This window comes from Podarcis muralis, chromosome 2 (assembly GCF_964188315.1).
Source record: "Podarcis muralis chromosome 2, rPodMur119.hap1.1, whole genome shotgun sequence".
NCBI classification, from domain to species: Eukaryota; Metazoa; Chordata; class Lepidosauria; order Squamata; family Lacertidae; genus Podarcis; species Podarcis muralis.
The window spans coordinates 33,183,550-33,203,947 of NC_135656.1; the positions used below are offsets into that span (position 1 = coordinate 33,183,550).

General features: G+C 45.2%; 2 protein-coding genes across 5 annotated transcripts in view; one reads left to right on the plus strand and one right to left on the minus strand.

The window, feature by feature from the left end:
* The window catches only part of ACSF2 (acyl-CoA synthetase family member 2), a 60,720-nt gene that overhangs the window by 11,579 nt on the left and 28,743 nt on the right, over nt 1-20,398 (minus strand). The window lies entirely within an intron of this gene.
* Nucleotides 7,372-19,677, plus strand: CHAD (chondroadherin). Of its 2 annotated transcripts, XM_077924164.1 has the most exons (4): nt 7,372-8,410; nt 15,014-15,177; nt 16,110-16,255; nt 17,402-19,677. In XM_077924164.1, the coding sequence occupies exons 1-3, from the start codon at nt 7,631-7,633 to the stop codon at nt 16,249-16,251; spliced, it is 1,086 nt and encodes a 361-aa protein (XP_077780290.1). In that variant the 5' UTR covers nt 7,372-7,630; the 3' UTR covers nt 16,252-16,255; nt 17,402-19,677. The 2 variants fall into 2 exon arrangements, with proteins under 2 accessions (XP_077780290.1, XP_028572614.2); XM_028716781.2 differs by having other exon boundaries at nt 16,110-19,677.

The following is a 20,398-nucleotide window of genomic DNA, read 5'->3' on the forward strand; positions in this document are numbered from 1 at the left end:
GAGCCTTCAGTGTGGGATTCCTCATGGTTCACTTTTATCCCCCATGCTGTTTAACAACTACATGAAACTGCTGAGTGGGGTAATGTAGAGTTTTGGAGTACATTGTCAGCAATATGCTGAAGACACACAGCTCTACGTCTCCTTTACATCTGCATACCTGGGCCGGATTAAGGCCATTAGAGGCCCAAAGCACTTTTGGGGGTTTTTTGTGCCTCTTTATAGATCTAGTTCAAAAGATAAACATCAATAAAGCATAAAACAAAAAGTTGTTTTTTGAAATGAATCAAAACCTACAGTAAAATGGAAAATGTTTATTTTTGTATACTTGCACTTTATTTACATTTGAAAAAAATTACCCTATGTTTTCTAATTGCAAAGTCTTTGATTAGAACTAAACTTACATAACACATCTGCTTCTATACTTAGTAGAGATAAGGCCTCCGGTCTACCTTGCTGCATAGTTGCTCTGTTGGGATTTTTAATATACTTCAACTGAGAAAATGAACGCTCAAGCTGCGCAATACGTATTGGACTATTAATGTTGAAAATCCAGCAATGGAAAATTTATTTGGTGCTCCCCTTCCCTTGATGCCCTAAGCACGTGCTTCTTTTGCTTAATGGCTAATCCAGCCCTGCTACATACAGAGTTTTGCCTGAAAAGAATCTGCATCATCAGAAGGGTTTCTTTTTTCAGCAAATGGCCCTGTCTTCATACACATCATGTGAAAGATATCAACCCACTGGACCTAGCCAGACCACTGAAGATCTCGGGCTGTTTTTCTACCATGCTGAAAACCAACCTCCTGTTATTCTTCTGAATTGGTGGCTTGGAGCTAAATCTACTTTCCAGAATGATTAGCATTCTTGTGGTTCATAAGTATTTCTCCAGCTCCTACGTGAGCTTCAGAAGTGCCGCTTGGCAGCCGTTGCAGAAAAGTATGTGACATTAACTTGCTGTTTTATCCATGCCTTCATAGATGCCCTCGCTAAGTAACTAATCCATTTGTCTGAGACTGGGAGGATTATCCCAGCGTTCAGAAAAACAGTAAGGGCAAGTGCACGGAAAGGACAGGTAGACCAGTTCTCTCTCTCCTCGCCCGCTTTTTCTATGGCACTAATTTATCCTAGCAGCAGGCATTTGTCTTGAAATCATTTCTTCTGTTATCCTCATTAGAACTTATGGGTGAAACAATGTGTTGTGGGAAGAGGAATTATTAGTTTGCTTTTGTTTTTGTTTTTATTATGTAGGACTTGCTGATCAGAAGGTCGGCGGTTCGAATCCCCACAACGGGGTGAGCTCCTGTTGCTCAGTCCCTGCTCCTGCCAACCTAGCAGTTCGAAAGCACATCAAAGTGCAAGGAGATAAAGAGGTACCACTCCGGCGGGAAGGTAAACGGCGTTTCTGTGCGCTGCTCTGGTTCGCCAGAAGCGGCTTAGTCATGCTGGCCACATGACCCAGAAGCTGTACACCAGCTCCCTTGGCCAATAAAGTGAGATGAGCGCCGCAACCCCAGAGTTGGCCACGACTGGACCTAATGGTCAGGGGTCCCTTTACCTTTATTTTGTGTTTCTTATGGTGCCTTTTTGTGTTGCAAACTGCCCTGAGGTCTATGGATGAAGGGCGGTATGCAGATTTAATAAATAATAACCTAGTGACTTTGCTCACTGGAAGGACAGATCCTGAAGCTGAGGCTCCAATACTTTGGCCACCTCATGAGAAGAGAAGACTCCCTGGAAAAGACCCTGATGTTGGGAAAGATGGGGGGGGCACAAGGAGAAGGGGAGACAGAGGACGAGATGGTTGGACAGTGTTCTCGAAGCAACAAACATGAGTCTGACCAAACTGCGGGAGGCAGTGGAAGACAGGAGTGCCTGGCGTGCTCTGGTCCATGGGGTCACGAAGAGTCGGACACGACTAAACGACTAAACAACAACAACAACCTAGTGACTTCAGTCATGAATTTTTATTTGCACCATGTGCTGAATTCAGACTTTTGCTATTTGCAAACCATGTTGCAATGTATCACAGGGGGCAGGGGGTGTCACACAGACGGTACATGTGTTAATTTTAATGAAACGTGGTGTGCTTTTAAAAAAAAGGGAGGGGGAAAGTGGACCATCTACATAAAAAACTAGGAGGACCAAAACAACCCTGAGCTATGATGCCACTGAAATCTATATTTATGCTGATTTGAAAATGGTGCATTTATTTGCTTACCCCACAAGAGCCTTTGCGGAGAGGCAGCGAGGAGTCTGACCTTCGTAAATTATTGGCCACTTGATTCACGCACTTCTATGGCAGGGAATGTTTGCAGAACTGTTAATCAATTAAGAAGGAGGGGATTGCGGGATAATCCTGCCTCTTCTGAGACCATCCTGCTGGTCCAGGCCCCATGGGAGCCTCCAAGCAAGAGGACTGAATAGAGGTCCAGTGAAAGTGATGTGTTTGTTGCCCTGGTGCAGAGGGAGAATTGACACAGGAGCCATTGTCACTTCCTGACCGCATGCCACCCAGGAGACACTGGCATGAACTAGGTAAACTGTGAGCCTTGTGAGAAGAATCACTGCCTGCTTTTTGCCCAGCTCTTACTCATCCCTGGTAAAGAACTGTGAAAGTTAGTAGGCAAACGCTAAATCCCGCTGGAGCGAGTGCCACCAAGAAGTTCAGGCTTCAGACAACAGAGAGTCCAGAGGTGATTCCATTTAAGGCCATCCCATAATGGGCTCTTACTGATGTTCCCCTTACACCAAACCTCCTGCAGAAGCTTACCCACATCAAAGCAGCAGGAGAGCCCAAAAAACTTCCAGGAGAAAAGAATTTCCATTTTGCTAAATGTTAAAGTCAGTAGGGTTGCAAGGGGACTGAAAAAGCATCTCCTGGTAAATACTGCCATTACAGCCTTTGTGCCTTGCTTGATATGTTCTGAATGTGGGTCTTGTTTAATCTCTGCAGTGCCACAAGGCGAGCCATGCAGAGCGCAATCATATGCCTATGCTAATAGGGTTGCCATACATCTGGAATTTCTCAGACATATCCGGAATACTGCAGTTGGAAGCAGGGTCTGGGCGCAAATCGCAAAAATGTCCAGGAAAATCTGGGCACATGGCAATCCATGCTGGCAGTGTTGTTTTTGCAGGGGGTGCCTTCCAGAATTTGCTGGCTACAACTGTAGACTAGGCAATATATCATTTAGGGCTGGGTGATATATCATCTAAAACCGGTTTGAAGTCCATATTGCGATATCGGTTTCATCATTTTTGACCTGGCAATATAGAATCATGGTGTGTCTGTGCGTGTGTGGTAAGCAAAAATCACAATGTGGGAAAACTGTGAAGCCAGACAATGCCCCGACAAAGCTCCATCTTTATTTCAGACATTGTGATATATCAGTATATTCTGATATCTAGCTGGTGATATATAATGATGTTGTAAACCAGGTATCACCCAGTCTTACTGTTCACCTCTACATAGTTCCATCCTTATTTTAGACACTGTGATATAGCAACATATTGCGATGTTGAAAACCAGATATCGCCCAGCCCTATGGTAGACTACACTGAAGGGAACAATGGGAGGCCAGAAGCTCACTAGAAAGAGGAATGAAGTTCAGAGCATGTCCAGAATGCAAAGGTAGTGGAAGCAAACAGAGCTGGACATTTGCAGTGGGAAGGGAGGAAGCACAGGACACACCGGGAAGCCAGAGCTCCAGGCAGGTAAAAGAACAAAGCTGAGAACTCAGGTGAGTACTGGGCTATGTATTATGGACAGCACAGGACACTGGGCATCACAGGAGTGAGTTCACCACCTTCCCAGTTCTTCACTTCTGAGAGAACTTCATGGGAAGTTGTCAAAAAATAATGTTGCACAGTTCATTTGGCAGTAGTAAAAGTTGCCTGGAATTATGACCCAAAATCAACGCACACACCCCAAGGTGCAAAAAAAGCCCTCCAATTTCAGTTAAAAAGTCCCTTTGAAATGTACCTCTGCAAAACAAGAGGCCTGGCCAGTGTGCATAACAGCCCTGCGCCGCATGCGCAGCGATACCTCCTTTCAACAATGGAAAAAGCCAGGCATCCTTGTGAATAATCCCTCCTCTATGTCCTAAGCCAGTCCTTGGATTTCCTCCCTTTCTTGAGACTGTCTCGCCTCCGTAAACACCCCAGCCAGCTTGGCTTTTGTAGCCAGCTCCAGCGGTGGAAGCCTCAACAAGCTCACAGTTGTATATGCCCAGGTCTTAGTTGTTTGCTACAGCCAACAGCATCTGGCGAGAAACCAGCTCAAAATGTTCCATTTCCAGCCTCTGCCCTCAACTCCTCTGTAGTCTCTCTCTCCCCCCACCCCCCGTCCTGTCCCCACTTGGCAAAGGACCAAGGTCTGGGGTTCTTGGGTACTGCTTCACATCGTGCTGTGTCTCTGTGCTGGCCTTTCAAGTGCACAGATACTATGTGCTCTATTCTCTGCCTCCACTTTTGCTAAAAAATAGAAGGAAGGGAACTCCACATGTCTCCACTCCCCTCTCACTAGCCTAATGTGCCAGGATCTCTACTACAGGTGGTTTATCAGTAGATGGGATGGCACTCCCAGGTTTGTAGCTTAGAAGTACTACTGAACCCAACCTTACTCCTAGATGACCAAGCTGTGGCTAGGGGTGCCTTTTATAAGCTCTGTCTTAAACACCAGCCACACCTTCTCTTTGGGAAGTCAGACCTAGACATTATTTATGCCTCAATCAGCTCCAGGTTAGCCTACCAGTGTTGTTTAGTCGTTTAGTCTTGTCCGACTCTTCGTGACCCCATGGACCAGAGCAAGCCCGGCACTCCTGTCTTCCACTGCCTCCCGCAGTTTGGTTAAACTCATGTTAGTAGCTTCGAGAACACTGTCCAACCATCTCGTCCTCTGTCTCCTTGTGCCCTCCATCTTTCCCAACATCAGGGTCTTTTCCAGGGAGTTTTCTCTTCTCATGAGGTGGCCAAAGTATTGGAGCCTCAGCTTCAGGATCTGTCCTTCCAGTGAGCACTCAGGGCTGATTTCCTTCAGAATGGAGAGGTTTGATCTTCTTGCAGTCCATGGGACTCTCAAGAGTCTCCTCCAGCACCATAATTCAAAAGCATCAATTCTTTGGCGATCAGCCTTCTTTATGGTCCAGCTCTCACTTCCATACATCACTACTGGGGAAACCATAGCTTTAACTATACGGGCCTTTGTTGGCAAGGTGATACCGTAGTACGATCTATATGGTGATGCCGGTGAAGACAGCTTGGAAGCTTCTGCTAGACGAGAATACAGCTGCCAGAACATGAACTACAAGTGACAGATTGGAGCGTGCAACTGTGATATAATACCATCTAAACTGTTTGTCAGTTTGCTTTTAGGCAAAGTGCTATTTTGACTTTTAAAGCCTGAAATGATTTGGGACCAGCGTATCTTAAGCACTGTCTCCTGTGATATGAAGTTGCCCAACCATGAATATCATCCAATGAGACTTTGTTCTGTGTCCCTTCATCATTTGAAGTCTGGAGACTGGACACAAGGAGCAGAGGCTTTCCTGCAGTGGCACCAACACCTTGCTCCAGGGAGGTTGCCTGGCCCAATCTCTGCTCTCTTCCAGAGGGCATTTTTAAGTACTGCCACTTGAACTTAGTTTTACTGATGGTGCTTTTACTGTTTTTTAAATTGATTTTTTTTTTTTTAGTTTTCCAGAGGTTATCAGACTCTAGAGGTTATCAGACTCATCAACCCTGATCATTGATCATGCTGACTGGGGCTGATGGGAGTTTGAGTCCAACACTATGTGATGATTGATTCTATACACCTGTATTGTATTTAACTGCTTGTTATGAGTCTGAACACTACCTGTGCCTGTGAATACTTTCTTTATCCTGAGCAAACCGTTTTGTATGACTGGGGAAGGTATAGTATGAGACTGATATTTTCTAATTTGTATGGTTCACCACACATTGTAATTGGAGTGCTATTTTGTATCATGCAGCTTTTCAGACTGATGAAGCGTGTAGTGAAACCTGTAATATATCCGGAGAACAGGTCTCCTTTTGCCCACTTGCATTATTCTCACCAGGGTGGTGGCTTTGATTTGCCTTCCCGTGATTGATCCATGCATACGGCTTTGTGTTTCCAACTCAAGACCCATTGAAGAACATCTCATCCAGTTCAATCTTTGAAAAACAGCTTTGAAAAACTTTTTCATATTCTCCAGTGTGCTACCCTTGCCATTGTGGCAGCACGGGGTTGTCGTTCTGTGATTGGACTTGCGCTACTTGTTGAACGGTTCATTTATCCAGTCTGTATAACGTTTACTGCACATGTAACTTGTTAAGATAAAGGTAAAGGTAAAGGTAAAGGTACCCCTGCCCATACGGGCCAGTCTTGACAGACTCTAGGGTTGTGCGCCCATCTCACTTAAGAGGCCGGGGGCCAGCGCTGTCCGGAGACACTTCCAGGTCACGTGGCCAGCGTGACAAAGCTGCATCTGGCGAGCCAGAGCCGCACACGGAAACGCCGTTTACCTTCCCGCTAGTGAGCGGTCCCTATTTATCTACTTGTACCCGGGGGTGCTTTCGAACTGCTAGGTTGGCAGGCGCTGGGACCGAGCAACGGGAGCGCACCCCGCCGCGGGGATTCAAACCGCCAACCTTTCAATCGGCAAGCCCTAGGTGCTGAGGCTTTTACCCACAGCGCCACCCGTGTCCCTTTATTGTTAAGATAGGGTTGTACATTTATCCACTCCATGTTTACAGTATCTCCAGGCTTTGTCTTACATATGGCACCTTAGTATGTTTGTTGTTTGAATGGTTACAAGTCTATCTCTATTCTAGCTATTATTCTAGTAAATTTGGTTTTATACTGATAAGCCAGTTTGTGGTGTTGTTGTATTACTTAACTGCCAAGTTCAGCCAACAATTTAGCTGCGAGGCTATTTGTTACTTGCATTATTATTGTTATGAATAGTGAAAAACAACAAATAAAGGATGTAGACCTCTGAGCTCTAGGTAAGCCAGATGGAGGGGAGGCAGGGGGGAAGATGGATTGCATCCACAGTAGACAATCAGTATACTCAATGGAATAGCCCAAAAGATGCCCTGTGAACCGGGCAGGGGAGGAATTCAGATTGCTTCCATGTTAGTTACCCTGGCATGCCTTTCCTACCAGCTACTGATTAGAAGGCAACAAGGAGAACGTCCCCCTCCGCACACCTGAAGATCCCCTTAGATACGGTTCTATTTTCCTGCACACATGGTTCAGGGAAGGACAAGAATTTTCAACAACAGACATACAAACACTGTTCCCCATGGTGATTTGTTAGCAGGGGAAGCACTCCCTGTATCATCAAAGTTAAGAAGAGGAGAGGGAAGGAGGATCCCTCTGTGCTTGGTGCCAAGGGGTTAAAGTCACACCAAGTTCCTGAAGCCAGTTGCTTCCAAGTCAGAGTCTGGCTGCTGGCTGCGGTTAGTGGGAAGGGATTTTGTTTTTTAATAACATTATAAATAGGGCTGTGTTCAGCTTGCTGCATGCTCACTCTCCCTTCCACCTTCTCCCTCCTCCTCCTCCTCCTCCTTCTCCTCCTCTTGCTGCCGCTGCTTCTCCCTGCACATCCATCGCAGCTCTGTGGACATGGACCGGTCAGGCTTCGTACTCAAGCTCTTTGGCTTGCTGCTATGCCTCCTGCCTGTTCTCCAGGCATGTCCTCAGAACTGCCACTGCCACGGGGGAGACCTCCAGCATGTCATCTGCGACAACGTTGGGCTAAGAAGGATCCCCAAGGTAGCTGAGCAGACGCGTCTCCTCAACCTGCAGAGGAACAACTTCCCCGTCCTGCCGACCAATGGTTTCAGGGAGATGAAGAACCTCGTCTCTCTCCACCTCCAGCACTCTCACATCAAAGAGATCTCCAGTGGAGCCTTCCGGGGCCTGAAGCAGCTGGTCTACCTTTACTTGTCCAACAATGACATCAGCGTCATAAAGATGGGGGCCTTCGATGACCTGACGGAGCTCACCTACCTCTACCTAGACCACAACAAGATCCCAGACCTGCCCAAGGGGCTCCTCTCCCCACTGATCAACCTTTTCATCCTGCAGCTAGGCAGCAACAAGCTCCGAGAGTTGAGAGCAGGAGCCTTCCATGGGACCAAGGATCTCCGCTGGCTCTATCTCTCAAACAACTCTATCAACTCTGTCCATGCTGCGGCCTTGGACGATGTGGAGAACCTAGCCATATTCCACCTGGATAAGAACCATCTGACCAGCTACCCTGGGGCTGCCATGAGCAAGCTGAGAGTGGTGGAGGACCTGAAACTCTCAAACAACCCCATGAAGATCATCCCGGATTTAGCCTTCCAGTCCTTTGGGCGCTACATGGAGACACTCAGCCTGGACAACATGGGCCTAGAAAAGGTAAGCGGTCCACAGAAATTTCCCTCTCCCTCCCTAGATCTTACCCATTCAAAATATTCGCTCTCACCCAAATTCCACCCCATTCTAGCAACAGCAGTGGGACATTAATGTAACTCCCCACACAGTTTTCTGCCCACTCCCTGCACCCGCTCCCCATTTTGCCAGCACCAAAAAGGAAACAGAAATTAAAGTAAGGCACTATACTGGGTTGGGCAGAGAGGATTTAACTTCTGCACCTAACCCAGCCCCCTCCTTGGTCATTGGATCAATCATTTGATGAGCAGGGAGAGGGTGACGATCCCATCACCCTCAGCTGATCTGCATGGATCAGCGGAGGAGGGGGGCTGTCTGTGTGTGCAAAGTGAGGGTGCAAGGTGGCCACACCCACTGTTGGCTTGCAGGTGCTGAAGGGCTGCCCAAGGGCAAGGGTGACAAACCAGGTTAGCCACCCCAGGTGAGCCATCAAGCCATGAGTTTATTCTCAGTGGCTGAGACTACCAGGTGCATCCCGAGGTACCACTGCATACCCCCAGCCACCACGATGTTTTCAAATGCTTCTAATGCAGACTTTTCAAACGCAGTCTCTTTCTGTTCTGTCACACTCAAGCCTATAGCACAGTTAAGAAACAGAACTCAGGGCTGGCTGGGTTCTCAGTCGCTCCCATCACAGTTATACAGTGGTACCTCGGGTTATAGATGCTTCAGGTAACATATGCTTCAGGTTACAGTCTCTGCTAACCCAGAAATAGTACCTCGGGTTAAGAACTTTGCTTCAGGATGAGAACAGAAATCGTGCTCTGGCGGCGTGGCAGCAGCGGGAGGCCCCATTAGCTAAAGTGGTGCTTCAGGTTAAGAACCGTTTCAGAACGCCAGGTTTGGAACGCCAGGTTTGGAAAAACGTGACTGGCTGCTATGGATGGAGGCAGGGGAGGAATTAGTTCGGTTCACATTTTAACGGGAATCCACCTAATTCCCACTTCTTGAGCCAATCAAAATGCAGCTACCCTTCAAGATGCGCAAGTCACCAAATTCAGTGATGCAGTTCTCCATCCAAATGACAATAACAATTTTGTTTGTTTGTTTGTTTGTTTGTTTGTTTGTTTGTTTGTTTCCCGCCCATCTGGCTGAGTCTCCCCAGCCACTCTGGGCAGCTCCCAATCAAATGTTAAAAACAGAGCAGCGTTAAATATTAAAAACTTCCCTGAACAGGGCTGCCATCAGATGTCTTTTAAAGATAGGATAGCTGCTTATTTCCTTCACATCTGAAGGGAGGGTGTTCCACAGGGCGGGCGCCACTGCTGAGAAGGCCCTCTGTCTGGTTACCTGTAACCTCACTTCTTGCAATGAGGGAACCGCCAGAAGGCCCTCGGCGCTTGGATCTCAGTGTCCAGGCTGAACGATGGGGGTGGAGACGCTCCTTCAGATATTTACAGGAAAGGGTGCACAAATAAGTGTGCATTAGTGAAAATAATGTACAAAGTGTATTATATTAGGGGAAACTGCTTGCAAAAATGTGTAGTTTATGAGGAATGTGCAGGCTTTAAAAACATAATCCCAAACTGATGTGGACATAGGGTAAATGGAACTCAAGATCAGAAAAATGAAAATTTGAGAGAAAATGAAGTGGGCAGATTTGCCCATCCCTACAGGTCATGCCCCTTTGAAGCAAATATCTCGATGATGGTGGGAAATGGGTAAGTGGGATGTGAAAAGGACAGGACTCCCTACACAGACTCTCTCCCCTGTTTGTCAAACCTGAAGAGCTTTGACTGTTTACATCATGGCTATAGGGTAACATCCATGCCATATATTAAAAATACTCTTTTAACAGTCATGGCTCCCCCCCAAGGAATCATGGGAACTGTAGTTTGTTAAGGGTGCTCAGAACTGTAGCTCTGGGAGAGGCTTCCTAACAACTCACAGCACCAAACTACAGAAGCAAATCATTAGCAAAAAAGCACTTCAGGTGCTAGTGAAAATGCAAAATAACGATAAAAGGTGATAGGTTTATTATTTGCATTTCACGCTCCTAAATTTGAAATAAGTTGTTCTGGAATAATTTCCTAGCAGCCAGTTCTCTCTCCACCAAGCCCTGGGGCCCTTTCCTCCTTCAGGTTGCTCCTGAACGGAAACGAATGTTTTTCTGCATCACTGTTCACATTTCCACTACCTACCTCCCTGTCCACTATCTGTTCTAGTTACTCGTTTGAAATTCCTCCCCCTTTTGCCTTCATCTCATCTGTTTGTAAGCCCTGTAACCTGGAGGCTTCATGGTACTACATGGAGCCTGCGATGCTTTCAAACTAAATAATATTGAATAATAACAGCCATGGTCGTGGTGCCTGTCCTCCAAAATGAATGATGCAAAGGCTGTGTCCGTTTGTATAGTGAGAGTGATTGACAGGCAGAGACTAGGTCCCCAACCTTCCCCAACCTAGTGCCCTCCAGATTATATTGGATTGCAACTCCCAGCAGCCTTATGGACAACTTCCATTGTCCAACCAGGTATGGAAGGCACCATCTTGGGGAAGGCTGGACTAGGAAATTAATGGGACAGAGTACTGGAGGCAAAAGGTTGGCACCCCTATACCTGCCGTTTGCAAAAGGGAGAGTAAAGCTCTGTTCCTAGACACCAGACTGATGGCCTGTTATTGGAACGAGTAAGTGAATGCAGTGATCACCGCAGAAGTGGAGGCTAACGTCAGCGACTGGTGAGTGCTCTGCAGTCAGGTAGACTGAGCACACATGAGGACTTTTGCATCTTTGCCTCTCTCCAACCTTACACTTCATAAAGAAGGGTTTGTTTATTGACTATCTCTCAAGAGAAACCCTCACAGCGCTCCACAAAGGCACTCTGTTCCTATCAAGAGAGCTAGAGGGACATTCAGGTAATGCAGCAAAATACTCCTCTTCTTCTCGGCAAATGAGTCATGTCCCAGAGGCTGAAGCATCATGCTTGAGGTGCTTTTCGTAAACAGGAGGCAGCGGTGACATCACACTAGATGGAGCATGTCCCAGATGGGAGGGAAGAGACCACATCAAACAGAAGCAGAAGGATCATGGAAGGCTTCCAGGTGAACAAGGAGGGAAGTTTCCAGCCATGCTATGTACCCATGCTGAGGTTATCCAGGTGAATCAGCACCAAAACAGTGACCCTCAAAGAGATGCTAAGGGATGCAGCAACATGAACCACCACCACCCCACCGCAATAAAGCTCTGTGAATGACAGAGTGTTGGCAAACAAAATTAAATACACATTTTACACGGAAAAGAAAATCATCCAGAGCCCAGAGCTAATACAGGGTATCTACAGACTGTCAATATTTCATGGGGGGGGGGGGCGGGATTCAATTGCTTACTAGAACTTCAGGTTTGTGCAACTAAAATAGATTAAAGCACAAATCCACATTTTTTAAATGAACTTTTTGCAGTGTGGAAAGGGACAGTCTGAAGGCATCATAGATTATGCATTGAGAAAGTGGGGTGAAAAAACGATTAACAGGAAGTCATGTAAACACCCAAGAAACAAATCAGGAGAAATGCTCGTTGTCATATGAGCCTTGTACACAAATCAGAATGAATACTCCGTAAATACCAGACACAGTCTAAGCTCCACGTAAGCTTTGTGCAGACGTATCAGGATGAACGGTGAACAAACAGATTCACCCGAAGGAGCAAGATTCACCCCAAGATGCAAAGTTATCAAGCAGTTGGTGGTGGCAGAGAGGGAGGAGGGAGTTTTCAGGGATGGGGATTGGAAACTGGCAAATTATTCAGGACTGGAGCAATGTGAAGTCCTCTTGATGAAAGGGCTTTTCAATTTCCAAATTACAACAGTATTCAAGAGCCTCAGAATTGCATACATGTTACCATAAAGGTGTTATCTTGTGACACACTTTTAAAAAACAAAACAACCACTTGAAGTAGTCGTGGAACTCTGTTAGGCTTTACCCGAGCAGAATACAGTATACAGTACCTAAAAGAACAATGGGGTTTGGATTGTTGAATGAATTGTATAAACTCAGAGACACACAATGGTGATTTTCACCAGTCCACAATCCTGGCTCACGGTTTGAAGTTCAGTTATACCAGCAACTGGATTACTATTTGACAGTTACATGTATTTCCTATCCGAAAAGGATGGTATCTAATCCAGAAAGGAGAAGTCCACAAGGGAGCTGTCCACAGCACCATAAACCAGCTATGTCTTTTGCCATCTGGCTCGTGAATGGATGATACTCACTGATCCCCTGTGAAGGCTGGAACTTCAGCAAAGCTCCACAGGAAAGGAGGGTCTCAGGCGGAGTTTTGAACACATGCTGGAGCCTAATCAAAATCTCCCTTCCACCTGTGTGGACCCTCAGTTCTTCTTGCTTCTTCAATCTACCTGTATATACGTAAACCTAGTCTAATCCCATCTATGCAGTTTCACATACTCCTCTTCATGGGTTCTGTTGGGTGATATGGGAAGAACCAAGCCAGATGAAAGAAGTTGATGCTGTGGATCCTTCCCCCATGCCAGCATTACTGCTGATATAACCTGAGAAGGGGATCCATGCCCACTTCCCTTTCTCCAGCTCCCTTAACTCTCTTCTCCTCGCCCACCTTAATTACTGTGCTGTGGCCTTTGGTTCTCCTTTCGTTTAGCAATCCCATATGGTTTGCTTACTGGCACACATTGCTACCCTTAACATGAATTCTAAACAAAGCTTCTAAAAGCTGAGAATTTGCTATTTCAGTAGTCAGTGCAATGAACACAACTCTTTTACATGTAGTTTCAAGATTATAGGTTTCTGCAAGCAGATAGCAGACCTAGGCATTTAGTAATGGTTCGGTTTGCAGGCCAGAGTACCAACCAGCCAAGGCTCAGCTGGCAAATACCAGAGATGACAGTGCAACCTCTTGGAATGGGTCGGCAGACTTCTCAATGAGCAACCAAACAGAACTACACCTTCCCTGGGAAGATCACAAATTCAATAGATGATTTAATCCCTGCCACAACTAAAGGAAAAAAGGGAATGAACAGGAAGTACCCTATATAAACACTCAGTCTCATCTCATCCTTTCATACAATAGCTACACTAGACAACTCCAACTCCAACTCAGCACCAGGAGGTGCAATATCTAAGAGCGGGTGCATAACACCACTACACAAAGGAGCAAGAATTACAACATCTGGTGGTGAACCACAAAGCCCTCTAGAATGCAACACATCTCATTCAAATATATACAGCTCTTTAAGATGAGATGCTTGCCTTCACAACTCGTGTGAAAAAGAGCCTTGCCAACAACTCAAGGAGAATCTTCTGGGATTCATTCAGTGATGGTCTGTAGAGGAATTTATTCAGTGATTGGTTGATTCTTGTGACGTGTTGTGGAAACACTGCAATGACTTGTAATTTTATCCGGGCTTAGTATATATTCTTTTCATTTCCCTGAAAGGGAGTAAGGGGAGTGGTAGTGGGGAGAACATTGTTGTAACCACTGGTAGATGTTTTGAACCTAAATTATAGTCTCCAAGGAAGTTTATGTTGTTGGGTTTGTGTGCATGGGAATTTTTCCAAGTGAAGCAAGGAGCAACGACGACAACTAGGCCGAGAAATAACTGCTTTAGCTCTTTACCGTCTCATGATTCTGTGAAAGAGCTGTAATCTCCAAGCAAACCTATATATGGCATAAATGTACACATTATGCAGCATCCCGGTCAGGAAAAAGAGAAAGGGGAGAGGAATCTTGAGTCACTGGAAATCTGCCTTGCTATTTCTACTGTGCTTGAATGCCAAGTGTAACTTTCCATTGAGAGTCCACCGGGTTCTGCCAAAGTCTACAGGCCCTTGAGTCTCCACAAATACTCCTCTCCATGAATGTGGCAACCGGGTGCCAGAAAGGATTTCAACTATGAAAAGCCAAATAATCTCTTTGCTCCTTTGGAAATGAAGAGATGTCTAGAAAGAAGCTGGAGGCAGGGAGAGCGATGGAGCTTGTCGGAACACACATATCTTTTAAATAATATGAGGCACATAACCCCCCCCCCCCAAATGTCATCAAGGTCTCTTCTAATAGGAGAACAGCCTTGTACTCTACACATGCCTGTAGTGTCACGGTTTCAGATTCCAAGAGCTTAAATTCAGTGACCCTAAAGTATGAAGACAAATACTAAGGTGGTCCTCCTTCTACCCTTCGCTCTTCTCCAGAGTTCAGGCAGATACTTATGGCAAAATTCATAGTTTAGGTGTGCATGTAAAAATCTAATGGGCATTCCACACTATATACCCCACCCTGATATTGATCCCTGAAACACTGATCACTGCTGGAGAGAAATACAGAAAGAGAATGGATGTCACTTAAGAGTGGCTGCTGGACTCTGGGTCGGAGTCATAGAAACAGAAGAAGAGCCTTGTTGGATCTGACCCAAAGGTACATCCATTCCAGCATCCTGTACTTACAGTGCCCAACCAGATGCCGACAGAAAGCCCAAAAGTATCCACACCAACTCAAAATGCACTGCCAGCAAAAAAACTGATTTGTCAACTTGGCCCAAAGGATAAGCTTCTCCTTTCCCTGCTGGTTGCATGATGATTGACACGTGTGCCTGTGCTTCAGTTTTCAGATAAAGCATTTGCTGGCGTAACCACACTGAAGACTGTTCACATTGAGAACAACAAACTGTCCAGTCTTCCTGGGAACTTCCCTTTCGGCCGTCTTGAGACCCTCACCCTGTCGAACAACCCTTGGCACTGCTCCTGTCAGCTAGCCCCTCTGCGCAGGTAAAAGAACACTTCGTTCTATATCTCATGGGTGCAATGACTCCTCTAGTCCACTCTTGTGTATGTGTGTTTGTGGATAGATGACAGATAGATGAGAGAGAGAGAGAGAGAGAGAGAGAGAGAGAGAGATGATAGATGATAGATAGATGATGGATAGATAGATAGATAGATGATAGATAGATAGTTGGATAGATAGATGATAGATAGATAGATAGATAGATAGATAGATAGATAGATAGATATAGATAGATTAGATAGATGATAGATAGATAGATAGATAGATAGATAGATAGATGATAGATAGATGATAAATAGATAGATAGATGATAGATAGATAGATAGATAGATAGATAGATAGATAGATAGATGATAGATAGATGATAGATGATAGATAGATAGATGATAGATAGATAGATAGATGATAGATAGATAGATAGATAGATAGATAGATAGATAGATAGATAGATAGATGATAGATGATAGATAGATAGATAGATAGATAGATGATAGATAGATAGATGATAGATAGATGATAGAGATAGATAGATAGATAGATAGATAGATAGATAGATAGATAATAGATAGATAGATAGATAGATAGATGATAGGTAGATGATAGGTAGGTAGGTAGGTAGGTAGATAGATAGATAGATAGATAGATAGATAGATAGATAGATAGATAGATAGATGATAGATAGATAGATGATAGAGATAGATAGATAGATAGATGATAGATAGATGATATAGATAGATAGATAGATAGATAGATAGATAGATAGATAGATAGATAGATAGATAGATATAGATAAGATGTACTGGTTAGCTAATGAATCCTTGTCAGTACAAGGCATGAGTTTGGTAAATCTCACTCAGGAGATCTACCCTAACAACCACACTGTTGTGACCATGAGAATTTGCTTTTTCTTCTATAGGTGGCTGGAATCCACTCAATCACGCCCTGATGCAGCCTGCGCATCGCCCTCTTCAGCTCGAGGACAGCAGATCAGAGATACCTCTGCACTCCGCGGTTGCAAGGTCCCCACGAAGAGGTCCAAGAAGGGAAGTCGCCATTAAGCAGGCAATTGTTCCCCCCTCTCCTGTTTTCTATTTAAGATGCCTTTCAGAGAACCCTTCCCACACGGGCTTCGCCTGATCACATCCAAAATTACCCCATAAAATATTATGAGACCACACCCATAGTATCAAACAGGTGACACATTTTCTAGCACCAGTGTCTGCCCACGTATATTTGCAACCGGAGAAAGTGAGGCGAGTGAGGTCCTGATTCACAGTGTTGTGCTGTTTTTCAGAATGGGAGGGCCTGCCATGTTGCTCTAGCCTAGACAGAACGAATGCCTAGCTCTCTGTTACTGGTAGTGTCAGCAGCAAAGCTGTTCCATAGGCTTCTTTGAATGGAAGCCTCTTCTACTCATCCCTGAGGCCCACTGGAAGGGCATAATTACGTAAGCTGGCAGCATAGGCACCCAGCCTGTTCCTGTTCTGTGTCTCAACAGAAGGCTTCATTTTGTATAGTTGTCAAAAGTCCAATACCTTACAAAACACATACATTTGCATTACATACAAGGACCCCGTGTCCCAGAACATGGCATCCCAGTAGTCAGAGATGGATGCAGTTCAGAGAAGCGAGGTTGGAAACAACATAGTTTCTTGTTGTCAAAGGTTTGGGCAGGGAAAGGAGTCCAGAGAAACGAGTGAGAAACAGAAAGCAACAGATGAGAGAATCTTGTTCCAAAGCTAAGCTGCTGGCTATGTCTGTCTATACCCTGACGCTATGTCAACTCATCTATTGGCTAAACCCAGCTGAGCTCCTGCCTCCTGAACACTGTGAATGTACCAGAGCATGTTTTATTGCCTGACCAGAGGTGCGTGTTTTTCCATGGAAAGTTCTCCTGTTTGAGTCATCTCTGTTTTAAAATGGTCACTCTGCATAACTTTTGAAACTTGCTGGAGGTACCGATCAGGGCGTTCTGCCAGGAACTCACTAAATCGTCCTGGGCAAGACACTCATGTCCAGCCTCAGTCCCTCCACCTGCAATATGGGGTGGTGGTAAAACTAACTTGCCTTGCAAAGCAGGTGAGGTGCTCTGAAAATGTGAAAGCGCCATACAAATGTTAAGCATAATTATTATTGCGCTTGATCCGCTCAGAATACTTTTTAGGTTTATGGAGGTATTTCTTTCTTTCTTCTTCCCTGCCCTCCCAGGACCCAGGAAAGCTGGTCCAGGTGACTGGCTGCTTCAACCAATCAGAAAACTACTGACTCCATCCAAGCCCTTCATCCCCAAGCAGCTCCACCCCTTCAAGAAACATATATCTGGTAGCCACCACCTCTTGCTATATGAAGATTGCAGAGTGGAATCCACCATTTCACCCCCCCCCCCGTTATTATATCTATTATTTTAAAAGATTTAGTTGTTAACAAAAAACAAAACCTAAACTTATGCATGGCAGTGCTAAGACACAGCTAAACTAGATCCTGCTGGTAAAGTACACAGTCCTCTTTCTTGATGCCATTCAGCTACTCAGTTTGTCTCTGGGATTTGCCTTCTAACAGGATGGGAGTTAACAGAGAACATTAAAAGTTTCTCCACATCCCCAACCCAATGAATCCCTGATTTCGCATTGGAAACTTTGTACTTGAGCAGAACCTTAAAGTCTACCAGCATGAGAGCATGAATTCGGTGCGCGGCCTATACTGTGAGGAAAGTTTTTTGGGGGGTTATTCTGAATGCAAAGGTTGCATTGCCGTCTTTTGATATTTGGCATGGGTGCCACCTGGGTGGTTGTCAATAGGGGAGAAGCAATGGGACAAACGCTGGAAGATTGCTGGAAACAAGGCATGGGGTGGGAAAGGGATTGAGCAACAGTGACATGTGAGCAATTCTCAGCTCCATCTATATTGTACATCTGAACTGGTTTAAGAACCAGCTTTCCCAATGCAGGCAAGCTTAAGACACTGGTGAGGGGTTCTAGGGATCTCCAATGGGGAATTCTCAGCACCCACACATGCCAATATTCCTTAGGGTGAGCAGTTAAAATATGGCCACAGACTGCTGTTTCCCTCCCAACCAGTTCAATGTAAGAAAGAGACTGAATCACCAACTAGAGGGCTGCAATGGTTGTTCTGCCCTTTCCAATGCCCAGTCATTCAAGAATTTGGCACCTGATGTTCGATATCCCATTTGAACTGCCAAATGCAGAACCTTTATATCCAATTCAATCTAGATACTCTGTGTAGAAAAACAAACCAAAGAACAACATCCTTGCCCTATGATTTGCGGAAACATGAGTGCAATCCTGGGACTATATAAAACAGGGACAGTGATTTGGGTCTTTATTCCTGGTATAAATAGATTCTCTCGCCCCCATGCAAATAGGGCAAGAAGGCCATCAGGCTCTGGTAACAAAGTTATCCTTACCATTTCTGTTGGAAAGGATTTCACAACTTGCCCTTCAACCATACGTGAGCGGCAACAATGGATTTATTGGACTTCTTTGAGCTGGGATCTCCAGAATCTACCTATATAACACATGCAGTATAACTCTCCAGGTTCAGCTCATAAGAGATGGAGCATCTCTCCTGTTTGAGGCGCTACCACAGTGAATCTGTACTGAGGACTGCAGTTGTAGCAGTATGGGTGGGCTAGCTGGTCACCATGAAAATTAACAGCAGATTTTCCTCTCTAGGCTGATCAGACTAAACAGAAATCTAGGGTTCATTGGAAGTGAAGCCCTTTTTTTACTTGGGGGAGGCAGGGACTGGTTCCTCAATTACTGATTTTCTAATCACACACACACAACCGTTCCCCAAAAGGCAACTTGGCTATTGCCCACCATTACTGATCCTCCTGGTCAGTATGCAGATCCAAGAGGGGGTTTTCGGTGGCTTCTAGGCTGCACTCTTGGTTCATGTTGAGCAATGACAAAGCCTAATGGATTTGGACGGCATGCCTTGCAAATGGAGATTGCGCCCCAGAATCCTTTCTGCATGCAAGGCTCTTGAGCCGATTCACAGGGGTTCATTGGCAGACAATGAAACAGAGGAGGTTTCTCTTAGGGAAGATTGAAACCCACAGTCCTAGAACAACAAGATATCATAAGGTGTGTGTATATAAAATGGGCGGGGGTGGGAGGGGGGAGACGACACAAAGGGATTCTTACCTGCCATCCTGAAAAAAAGATTCCTCCATCCACCCTATGACATATAGCTGTTTGCAGCAAGATGACTGTGGCTTATCACCATGGATTTTACCGTACGACAATTTCAATTTAACTGCTTTTATTTTTTTTTAATCCTGAAGGTTTATATAAATATATAATATTTATTCCTCTGTTACCGAGTGTAAATGACTTCAAGGAGGATTTTTTTAAAGAAGAAAACAAAACAAAACACCAAGATCCTCTTACTCATATGTAGAAAACAAATTATATATTTTCTTATGTACAACTTCTGTATAAAGCTATTGCTGCAAAGATGAAGCGACCAAGTTTTCATGCATTTTTATGTGTCTTCCATGAGTCAGAAACTGAGGTCTGCCAATAGACACTACTGAATGATATGCGTTGCGACCCTGCTATTGCTACAAGAGCAATCCCATAGGCTGAAAACTCTTGACAAACACCTTGCACCTGGGGAGACTCAAAATATGGTCTCTGGTACCAGTACAGCAAGGGTGCTCCTCCCCCCCCCCCCCCCGTTGATGTCGCTGGACTATAGCTTCCATTATCCTTGAACCCTGGCCATGTAGAGCTGGGCTGATGGGAGTTGGAGACCAAAATGTCTGGAGGGCCTGAAATACAGTCTGCACAGCATCTTTTCTGAGACCCTTCTCTTCATCCAGGATCATTAACTTCAGCCTTCCAGTGCTCTACTTTTGGTGTTGTTGCAGAAAATAAGCACAGGCCACAATCATAGATGCAGCAGTCCCTAACTTCACTGTTTTCAAATACAGAGCTGGCTCTTTCCAGGACTGAAAAGCTGGCACACTGGAGACTGTGCAGTCACAAAAACAACATGGGAGCACAGCCTTATGCCCAGCCATACAACCTTAAACGTGCGCGAGTATCACAAATATGTCCCAAGGGGCCCAAACAATACGGCACCACAGTCTTGTATATTACCTAACACCAGCAATGCACAGGGCTGTACGTGAGATCTTCTTAGAAGGCTTTGCAAGAAGCTGCCTGGCAGAGCAGAAAA